Source organism: Manacus vitellinus, unplaced genomic scaffold, assembly GCF_001715985.3.
Source record: "Manacus vitellinus isolate BGI_N305 unplaced genomic scaffold, ASM171598v3 scaffold_8_pilon, whole genome shotgun sequence".
Classification (NCBI taxonomy): Eukaryota; Metazoa; Chordata; class Aves; order Passeriformes; family Pipridae; genus Manacus; species Manacus vitellinus.
In genome coordinates, this window is record NW_021940864.1 from 8,410,646 (window position 1) to 8,422,766 (window position 12,121).

The window sequence follows — 12,121 nt, forward strand, 5'->3', positions numbered from 1 at the left end:
AATTCCCTTGAAAGCAATACTATACTAAACATAAGTATTTCTGAAATCTTGGAATGAATTATGGGCAGCCCCTTTTTCTAAAAGGTAAAATTATTTATTTCAGGTTTTTGGCATGGTAGACTTTTAACAGATCTTGGCATGTATATGAATTAAATTTGTATTAAATTAATTTTAGAAGTTTTCTGCTCTGCTTTTATTTTTTCAGCCTTCATACATGTATGGTAACTTTGAGCTTGAAGATTGTTCATTTATTTTTATAGCTTCCTGACTTTCTAATTTTTTCTAATTAATTTTGCAATACTTTGCTCTAATGGTCTCTCTGTATTTTCAGAGACTGTGGTTACAAGTGGGTGCAAGTTGTTAAGTAATGAATATATAATAAAGGACTGGAAAGTCCACGGGAAATGGAAGCACTCATGCATAAAATGACATGGGGGTAATTTTTGTGGGTGAATTGATTAAAATCCCTCTCCCAATGCTTTGTCTGGTTTGCTATATGTATCCACACTAGCCATCCCAAATATCTTTAAGACACACCTACAGAGCTCTTGGTACATCCATGTTCCTTTTAAACTGGAGTCCATGGCAAGGATGGCATAAGACCTTACGTGGCAATCCTCTCTCACACTTTTATAGAATTCAATGTCAGTCTATGCCAGTGATAATGCTGAAGTCTATATGCTAATATTTGTGTTCCTTGGATTTAACAGTCTACTGGACAGAAGTGAAGAAAAGCAACACTGACCAGTGTACACTTGTTCTGAAGAAAGCCTCATGTCACAGTGCCAGCTGCACTTCATAGAACCATATAATGGTTTGGGTTGGAAGGGACCTCAAAGACCATCTAGTTCCAACCCCCCAACCATGGGCAGGGACACCTTGCACTAGATCAGCTGCTCAAAGTCCCATCCAGCCTGGCCTATTAACCATAAATTAATTGTACAGCCAAATGCAAAGAGATACCATTGAGAATTAAATGCTGAGCATTTTAAGTAATGTTCAGATCCTGAATAATAAACAAGTTTTTTGTTCATTTGATGATGGAATCATCAGCAAAAGCTAGCAATTGTATACATATAGCTCCGATAGACAAATAGGTTGTGGAGTTCTCACTTTTGCTCGGGTCAACTATTGCACCTTGAATACAAGACAAAAAATGGATCTAATTTCCCTCTTAAAATTTTATTGAGTTCATGAGTATAAAATGAGAGGAAAACTAGGCTTTTTGTACAAAAATTATTTGGAGATATGTCTTTGGTTATTTATTAATCTTTCCTTATGAATTTATGGATTACATTTAGCATCATCAGCTTGCTATTGTAAGGCACTGCAGAAAAAGAGGGATTAGTTATAATTCAGCTACATAAGAGATTGCCAAAATATAATCCGTTCCATCTAGAGAAACCAAAGTGTTTCAGTAAAAGAAATAGAAGGGTGTATTTTCAGTGTGCAGCTGTGGGATGCAAAGACTCTTTAGCTAACACTGGCTGAGTTGGGTCCAGCTGAGTAACGCAGCTGTATCAGACAGGCAGTGTGAAACAGCCCAGGTGCAAGGCTGCTCTGGGGGGTGTGTGTGTGCTGTGTTTGGGATCCAGGTTAGTATCTCTGCTTAGCACTGTGCTGTGCAAATAAACCAACTTGCTCAGAGCTGTCTTGGGAACCTCTAAAAGAGCAAATGACCTTTTTGCTACAAGGGACATGTGTACATACACATTCATGGCCTGATATTAAGCCCAATGAAGACCAAACATTCCTGTCATCCTAAGTAATCTTTGCATCAGATCACAACTTCTTCTTTCTAGTTGTTATCCAATTTTCTGCTTCAATGTTAGGAATCTTTGTTACTTTAACTAAAGCTCACACATTTCCGTGCTGGTATCCTTACCCTCATGTTTAATCAGACTTGGATGCATTTATTTCTTGAGCATGGAAAGAATTTAGAAAGATTTTTGTGTGCAGAAAAGCTGAGAATACACACTGATGTTGAATTTTGTCAGCTGCCAGGAGGGTTCCTATGTCCTGTGGACCTTTTACAGTAACAAACCTGTGTTGCTTGGGTATTCCCAAGATTCCCAAAATTGTCAGTCTATACAGTCTTTTTCTGACTGTTTTCAGTAAGATGTGATCCATAACTCTACCTGTATTTGAAGTATCAAAAGAGACATCAGCTCACAGAGCACATATCGTGAGCTCTTCAGAGGTACTTCAATTAACAAGGGAGTGTGCCTGAGCTTCACCCATTGGGGAACATAATCTCAGTATCAATAGGGAAGGCATTCCTGTATTATCCTTGTAGCTACCAAACTATTCCTCTGTTGTTACTGGCATCCTGAGGTGAACTCTGAAAATAATGAGACAGGTACAGTAAAAATGTAATTAAAATAGTGGCATAAAGGCTAACAATTTCTGTACACTTTGCAACATAAATATGAACATCAATGGTTAAAAGGGTCCTGACTGAAGGTGTTAATACAGCTTCAGCACTTTTATTTTCAGCTGCAAGAAGCTGTATAAATCTGCAGTTAGTGAATTAATCAAATATAACCGACATTACTAGGAAGTAAAGGTTTACCCCTTTACTCATTGTAATTAACTTGCCATTTGTTCGTGAAGCCTAGCCATGATATGTTAAAAACACCAGTGGCTTCTTTTTCAGGGCAGGAGGAGCAAAATAGTGGCTTGATAGCTAGCTTCAAAAGCACAATTTTCAGAAGTGAAAAGTAACACATCTTGACAGTGGTGAAGGGTATTCCATCAATATTTATGTAAAATTTACTATTAATGTTAGCAATATCATTACATTCTTTTCAAGTTCTTTCAGGCTTAGAGGACCTTTAAAAAGTTTACAGTTCTTGTTGTAACACACCTGAAATATATGAAATGAAACTCATTTTAGGAAGATAATATATAGTGATTTGTAACAGAATAACAATAGTTTCTGCTCATGGATTTTAGATCTAAGTCTGCATCAATTACCAAAAGAGAAAAATAGTTTGAGAAAAGAAATGGGTGAATAAGTATACTTAACTAAAAAGGGTGTCTATATAGATTCAGAGATAATTTAGGTAAAAAAGAATGAGCCTTGCTAATTTAAAATATTCCCTCTCACATGAGAACATGATGGGTCAATCATTACTCTGGTGTTTTCTCCACAGGCAGAAATTTTTAATGAACTCCTGTAGCTAATAGGAATTCCTGAGAGTGTTTTGTGAATTGCTATTTCACAAAGTGGCTCTGGCAGCAAGTGTTTGACAAGAAGGATAAACATGGCTGCCTAGCACATCTGTTTATTTGAGTAAATCAGTCTTAGCTCAACTGGCATGTGTCCATAAGGCCAGATAATATCCTTCAGCAAAGTCTTCAGCAAGCAGAGGGATCAGGGATGACACAATTGTAATTAAAAGAGAGTTGCATAGATAAGTTTGGAGTGTTTTTTTAAAAATCGTTAAAATATTGTGTAATCCTGCCTGCCAGATTTGATATCTAGTTACTCTGTGTTAGTGTCATGGCTGACTGGGCCTTGCTCAGGTATTAAAATAAGCCTTTGCTTGTGCTCAACCCTTCGCAGTCCCTGTGCTCCTGGATCACAGTCCTTCTGTGGGCTTGGGTGGGACGACAACTACAGGACTGATTGGAGAGTAACCTGGTCTACTGATATTTTTCCCATGACATCTAAGGATGAACATCTTGTCTCATCTCCATAGATAGTAAAGATCTTTTAATAACCAAGCATATGTTGAACTTTCAAACTTCTGACCTCCCTAAAATGCAGGTGGCACTGTATCTGTTCGCTACGAGGCTTCTACTTTCATGTACGTAACGGCACCATCCAGTTGGGACTGTCACCTTTAGATCTAAGATGAGATAATAATAACCTTTTGCCACTATAACTTTCAATCTATCTGCTTTTCTTCTTTTTCTGTGACATAGTGTTAGCATTACTTGAATGCATTTTATTTTATGGATTGATAATGCAGAATCCTTGGGCTGAATATCAATGCAAATAGAAACTCTCTCTAGAGGACTGCCAAAAAAGTGTTATTTAACAATTTACAGCTGACTACAGAGAATTTTATGGAACTACATAATAATAGCATCAACTATATCAACCAGTAATGCCAGTTGAGAGTGTGAAAGTGTTTTAGGACTGGACACCTCTTTGGAAACTATGTCTGGGTTATTGAGAAATACCGAGGATCTTAAATAATTTTTAACAAGGAAAAAGTAGCTGCTGAAATTACTGTAACACACCTGAGTGTTCAGCTGGAGATTTTTTGAGGAAAATGAGGAGGAAAAGAAGAGACACCAGTAATAATGCAATCTTGTAAATAATGTTCTAAACTGAATGCTGTAGAGTTAGTACTAAAATGGCCCTCCCAGATTTGGTGTGAAATACGCAGAGCAGGTGTTTCTGCTGAGGATTCGCAAGAGAAGGGGCATTTCTTAAAACTGGAAGCATCACATGGAAAGTAAAATGGCTGCTTAAGCATCTGAGCCTGAATGATGCCAAAGATGTGTAACTTTCTTTACCTGAAAAATGGAAAGACTATGTTCAGGTGAAATTTAAGTGGTGAGCATAACTGAAAAGAATGTAACAGTACAGAGGTGACAAAGGAAGTCCATGAAAAGGAGAGGAGATATTGGACTAGATAGATCACAGAAATAGACACAATCCCAGGGGGCACACAAATTGGGGCCAAGAATGCATGAGGAACATGTATTTGGCCTCCTTTCATGTAGGCAGGTACAGAATTTACTGACTCTGGTGTCTCAAGCTCAGGTTACAGGAAAAAGGACAAGATGGGAATTTTTTACAAGTGTCAAGAATTTTTGCTAAAAATGATATCTTCTGAGGAAAGTGGCACAATAGTACTTGATTTTATATTTTTAATAATGCTTTTAAAATGACTTGGAAATGCAGAGAGACTAAGTAAACTCCTAGATTTCTTTGCAGCCAATTGTAAATGAAGACAAACTCAACCAGGAATGCATGCCAGTCATTTAAAAATATCCAAAAGCTAGGAAGCAGAGAAAAAGAAGTGTAAAGTAGAGTTTTATTTGACATCTTAACTAATGATCTGGAAGAAAGAACAGTAGGTTAATTAAATTCATGGATTGGATTATATTACCAGTGACAAAGTGGACAGCAAATAATATAATAGACCTACAGAAACTCAAAATTCCTCAACAGAAATTGACAAAATTCAGCTACATTGGTTGTCTAAAAGAGATGCTGAATGGGAAAGTATGCTGGAAAGGCAGAAAACGGTGTTATAGTTCAAAATATGCAACGTTATAAAACCTAAAAATATAATGAGGTAACAGGAACCCCTTCTGCCTTACCTCATGTTAATTTTGCATTTCATATTGTCTACATATGGTAGCTTCAGAACCTAACCTAACACTCCCAAGGGTGATTGAGTAAAGGCCATTCAAAAGCGAACAAAACAAAGCATCATCTCTCTGAAGTCAAAGAGAATTTTTTTTATGACATAAGGAAAATATTTTTTGTTTGTCTGTATTTTTGTTAACATTGTAATTGTAATACAGAGCAGATGTCCTGAGCCTAGTAATGCACATTTTTAAAAATTTTTTGTCAGCTAATAGTTACAGTACCTAGGTAAATGAAAGATCATTCAGAGGAACACTTTCTTTGCTGCTAGGATAACATGATTTAGGACATGGTTGAAGTCAGTGGTGGAAGTGCTCCGTGTTAAAACAAAAGAGCAACTCTGCTCTAACATCTGTTCTCTGCTACCAACTCCATTTCATGTCTAGCTGCAAGAGGCTAATATAAGTTGCACTGACTGTAGGTTCCAAGTTTACCATTTTTACCGTCATTTTACTGACTGTGCTATGTGATTTGCTGTGTATACAGTGTGCTACTCCATTGACACAGGAGCAAGTGTGAAAATAATTATTTGATTGTTGAAGTGTATAATTTTCTCGACAGCACCTGAATGAAGTCCACAGTTAAAAGGTCTTTTCAAAATTAATTTCCATACAAATTTTATTTTGAAAAAAACCATCCTTATATACATACTATTCTCTTGAGATCACATTGTCTGAAGAACTATGGTCATAAATAAGTGATCATATGCTATAGGAAGAAAATTCCACTTATTTTTATGTGAAAGAAAACCCAAGAGCTCATATTGGGAAATACTGGTTTTTAGTTGTAAGGGTTTCAGATGACATGTTTCAGCATAAATGAATACTTAAGTAAATAAATAAATAAATAAACAAGAATTGGGAAGAAAAGAAAAGGATAAGGTGATGGTAGATTGTATCCACATATTGCAATCTACTCTACACTGAGAGACTCAAACAGCCTGCAAGGCATAGGAAGATGATTCATACTAATCGACTATTTTATTAAGGTGCAGTATGGTTGAAAGCCACAGAATAGCAGCATGCTGTCAGATACACAGTAGTTTATTGGAGTCTGATAATGCTGGAGGGCACAGAATTTTAGCCAAGTTACATTTTATTTGACTGCAGTTGTATTAGTATCCGTACTAGGAAGTGTTGTACATGTTTTCATATACGTTGTTTTGCCAGACAACACGTTATATTCGGTTTAACAGATATTACCTTGCTGATTTTTTTTTTTAAACTATTTCTAGGTATGTTGTAATGGGATTCTGCATGACAATAAACCTGGATTCCAATGCTGCGAGGACAAGTACATTCCATTTATTCCTAATTCACCAGGGGTTTGCTGTGGTGGTCAGATACATGCTGTGCAACCGAAACATCAGTGCTGTGGTGGTTATTACACTAGAGTTTTAGTAGGTAAGAGATGACTCCTTTCCAGTGCTTGAATGAAACAAAACATCAAAGTTGATATATTTGTTAAACCAAAGAGAATAAAAACATAGAAATAAACGTGAGATTTATCAAGATTTCTAGATGTCTTCGAGACTTGAGCTCAGTGGGATAAGCAAAGAACACTGCAGTCCCTTCATCTTCTAAACTCAGTGTACTCTGTTTAGACAAGAAAAGCTTAATTGATGAAACCTGATGATTGGGTCATTTCCCAGAGAACTAATTTATGCCAAACTATACTTAATTGCAGTAAGTGCTGCATAATGGGAAGGGCAGTTCTGCTTAATAGGAACACCATCAGGCAATTTAGTGGTGCAGTTTAGTTGTCTGCTTGACTTGACCCCATATGTTTTCCATAGTCAGTTCTTTTGTGGGGCAATTGTTAGTATTTGGTGTTGATATTCTACTTGTTTCTACATTGTCTACTCTGCACTAATGTTACAGATCAAAGAAAACATCCCACATGTATTAACTTTGATGGAAATTTATCCTTTTCTTATTCTCAGAGCTGCTTGGGAAGTTTGCCAAAACAGTGCTTCTCTCTTATTGTCCAGACTTTGATTTTCCCATTTGTTGGTGGGTTGTTGTTGAGAGGGAGAGGGGAGGTAAAGGAGGAGGAGAGATCCCTTTCATGGGGGCAGTGTTCAGAGCATATATCTCTTTGTAGGCAATCATCAGGTCAGGAGCTAAAATGCTTCCATTACTCATGAGCTGGCGCACATTCCCTAGGCTCAGAAACACTTGAAATTTTGCCAACACATTCAGCACATCCCAATTTGTGATCTTTTGAAAAGTAATTCATATATCACAATATTAGAATGCCTTCCATGATGTCATCAGAAAAATGCTATCACATGGAAGAACCAGAGAAGAGTATTTTGCTGACCTCATTAATCTCAATGTTCTGAAATGGAGAGATTATACTGTGACCTCTGTCCCCATCCAGTGGTCTGTGTTAACTAGCTTAATGTTGTTTACATCAAGAAAGAAAAGCACAGTGGAAGAAAATGTCTTATGTCTGAAAGTAGTTCTTGTTCAGTCAGCAGTCCACAAGCATGAAACAGTGAATGTTTGAACATGATTTTAAACAATTTTTTTCCTAAGTATACTTGCTGCATTATTTTTCTATACTCTAAAGGGCAGCAACATGAACACTGTTGGTCACTTTTTTCTTTTTTATTTTTATAAATATGCTAATATCCTCAAGCTAAATGTTAATGTGGGTCATTCTTTGATAAGGATAACAATTAACTGTTAAGACTGCATAGTAGTTTTCAAAGAGAGAACATTTTCAAGCCTAGCTTGGAATAGATCCCATTTTGAGAGGTTAATGAGCAGGTTACTGATCCTTTGTGTCTTATGTCTAATAGTTCTTTAAAAAAAATAGTTTTATTTCCACTAGATGTAAGATACATTCTGTGTTTTAATACTTTCTCTGTGTAGCAACTAAATTAGCTTCCGAGGAATGCAGGAAAATATGATGAAGTATCTAGACAGATTATATCTATTATACACTAAAAATTTGTTCTCATCTTTTTTTTTTTATTATTGACTTTATTTGATAAAGTTATTTTTACAGGAAACTCTCTAAGAATATGTATTTCCCAGATGTTGTTTGGCCAGCTCAATAGCTCGTGGTGCGCTGAAGGCACGAAGATTACAAATTAGGAAGGCAGAATCTGAGTTTCTGAAACAGTAGTGCACAAAGAAGTGCAAACATCCATCTCATAACTAAGATGGGAGGCAGAATAAATAATGCTAATACCACCCGGGCACAAGGGAAGTGGGGAGAAAGGAAAACACTGTTCTCTCTCCTCTATTACAATTGCATCACATGTTTATTTCTGACCAAAGCTGCACTGGGTTTAGAGCTCTCTGTCTGTAATTCCCAATTTTTCGTAAGAAACAGACTTGAGATATTGCTTTAAATGAGAAAGCTGAGTTTTAAAAATCAAAGTACATTTCCTAGAATAACAATCGGGAATCAAAATACTTTAATCAACTCTCCTACCCATCTTCAATAGCGAAACAAAACCACTACTCCTTCCAAATGACTTTTGAGCCACAGAAAACATTGCAACACAGAAGGATAATGTAAAAATGTGACTTTTAGAACACTGGATTAGATCAAGCACAGACACTAGTGAATGAAAATTATTGCAATTTACCATAATTTTTGTATCGTTGATAGCAGTATCTACTCTGTTCATAGCACACAGTTTATTCCAGCCCAGCCCAACCCACCATTATAGTGTCAGTCTTACTGGAAGTCTTATCCTAAGGTCTTTTCCTGCAAAAGCTCATGCTTTTGCTTAAGTAGCAGCCAAGCCCACCAATTGTGACAGTGGTATTTAATTTTTAAAGTGAGTTTAATCCTTAAATTCTTTATGAGATAAAGTCCTGAGTGACACTGAAAAACTCTTTAAAGCATTGTGAATTAGTCCATCAAAACAAGTTTGGGATGATTTTGAAGGAGACAAGGAAATTTTTTGCTGAGAATAAGTAGGCTGATGGTTCTATTAAACATAGCAAGAACGAGCTCTCTTTACTATGTAGCTTCAATTGCAAAAGGTTTCCAACTGTACAATTGTCATATGTACAGATATTATTTTCTTTGCTCTTCGCAGTTTGTCTCTGCTATACTTGCATATTGATATCTTACAGAGTCTTGGGCCTGAATTAATGAATCCATGTTTATTTAATCATTATTACAAATGAATATAATACTTTTATAGCATTCTAAAATACCGAGTGATTCCATGCTTTCACATGGAATGTTTTGTACATGAAGCTGTGTGAATCTAGACTTGTTGCTATCTGATGAAGGTCTCTCAGGAATTTCATGAGCTATAAATGGATAAAATCTTTAATTGTATTCTTAAATTGACAGGAGAAGTATGCTGCCCTAACGAAGAGGAAAACAGAGTTTCCGTTGGAATTGGTGACTCTTGCTGCCAGGGAATGCCTTACTCCACATCGGGCAATCAAATCTGCTGTGGTGGATCCCTTCACGACAGTTTCAATCAGCAGTGCTGTGGTGGAAGAGTCATAAGCATGGACTCAGTCTGTTGTGGTGATGAAAAAGAAGGGACTGCATACAGGCCTGTCACAGGTAAGTAACAAGTCTTTAAGGAAAAAAGGTCTTCATCTTGCTAAATCTCTTGTGACCCTAAGCATTCAGAAGTGACACACTCAGATTTAAAGTGTGTATGCCAATTTATTAAAATGTTGTTGCACTTTAGTCACGTAGTCTGCTATACTGCAAAATGGTGAGCTTTCAGTAACCTTCTTTGCTTTGTCCAAAAGCAGCAGGGGCTGGAGAAAACAGAAAATTCAAAAGGAGAGCATGATCTTTCTTCATGCAAGTCAGGAAGTAGGACCAGTCCCCTCTCATGAGTAGAGCAGAAGCTAGATTGGCCACCCTGTGCCGCCATGCATCGCAGTGCAGGGATTTTCCATTTGGTCTGGAAATGGAGGGTTAGTCACCAGGAAATTGAAGATTGACATGCTATCTGCTTGGTGGTCTATGTCCCTCACTTGTGTTTGAAATTAGCAAAAATTAATCCCTAGCACTACTCACTGACTCATCTGGTGTATGCCATTACCCTCTTCCACACAGTAGGAAATTACTCCACCACTCAGACGTACAACCTGAACCCTACTTCCTCATAAAACACTCTATGACTAGCTGATGACAGAGATTGGAGGTATTATTGCAAAACCTATTCAGACAGTTTCATGTGTCTTTTCTTTCCACAATTATTAGACAAATTATATACCATCAGCTTTCTCAGCCTGACAAAAAGACTTCAGAAACTACTACAGTCTCAAAGGGGAGCCTGATTTCAAAACAGAAATAATGAAGGTTTAGTATCCACTTCTGCTTGGTGTACAAAGATGAGTGATGGTGCGTGCCAGTTTGACCCTCTAGTTGTCCAACTAAGGATATTAATATATAACTAGGAATCCAGATCTGAAGGCTGAACTCCTCCTTTCCCAAAAAATAAGCTCTGTCTTTATCTTATTTATTGTATTTACTGGATCCTTCAGTTTCTGTGGTATTAGAAGCACCCTAGTTCAGTGCTGACTGTCACAATGAGCTAATCAGAAGAACATTGCAACGCTTTCTGCGGTTTCCCTACTATTCTTCCCTTCCAGTGGTGACTCATGGAACATATGTGGTGAACAGTGTTTGCTTGCATGATTTTAGCCCCTTTTCACTGTGATCCTTAATTGTGCTTGATCTACAGCGTCAACACTGAGCTCACAGTACCAGCTCTGAACAAGGCCCTCTTGCTTAGCAGCGCATTATGTGGCTGCCACAAGACGGGACTGGCTCATAAAACATGTCTTTATGTACTTTATTACTTAAACTCTTTTATTTGCCTGCAGGAGCCCTTTAACAAAATCACATTGAATTGACTTTCTCACACCAAATCAAATCTCCCCGGTCCCAGTTCAGTTGTCTTTGTCAATATGTATTTTATAAATGGAGTGAATTAACAGATGCTGTTGGAACAGAACTGCTGGGGTAGCGTTTATGTTTTTACTGCTCTCTCTGGGCAGATGAGTTGTGTAGGAGTGTAATACAGGTATCTTGGGATGAAAGTTATGTTCTTCATTTCATTATATATGTATTCTTAACAGTTTTTTTCCTTAAATATATATATTTAAAAAAACCTTTATATCCCTCTTTTTAAAGTGTGTGTAGCCTATAGTGCTCGATCATTTACACTATTTTTCTCAAGAATGGGTCAGTAGGACATATTTTTGGCTATTAAAAAAGAAAACAGTGGCTTTTTATTTCGCTCACAGGTTTTCTGTGAGGACTTTATGCTGTGAGCCAGAAGCTGAACACATACAGGTTTGAAAGATGAATTAGTGCCATAGTTGAAAAGAGATCTTATTCTTTTGCATTAAACGTAGAATAGGTTGTGGTTTCTTATCATATTGTATGCATCATGCTCAATACGTTTTTAACTAATTTCTTGGAGTAATTCAGCCCTGCTAAATACATCAAGAAAATGCACAAACCAGGAACAAAAATCTGCCTGCTCCCTATCCCAATTATTATAATGATTCTAATGGAAAAAATACTCTTACATAAAACCATAATTTACTTATCATTGGCAAATGGATAAGTTGAATTTTGCAAGAATATGGTAATTGGAGAGCTGAGCTCATTGTCTATAAGGGGAAACAGTTAACAGGGGCGCAAAAAAAGAAAGCTTTGTGCAAAAGCTGGATTGCTTCTAAAGCTCTGGTTTTTAGTTGGAAATGTATGCCATAGTTA

General features: G+C 36.9%; 1 protein-coding gene across 1 annotated transcript in view; it reads left to right on the plus strand.

The window, feature by feature from the left end:
- USH2A (usherin) overlaps positions 1–12,121 on the plus strand; it is a 378,483-nt gene that overhangs the window by 281,516 nt on the left and 84,846 nt on the right. The window contains exons 48-49 of the mRNA XM_018085136.2: positions 6,627–6,795; positions 9,719–9,940. Of these exons, the coding sequence (XP_017940625.2) occupies positions 6,627–6,795; positions 9,719–9,940 (391 nt within the window). The remainder of the gene's footprint in view (positions 1–6,626; positions 6,796–9,718; positions 9,941–12,121) is intronic.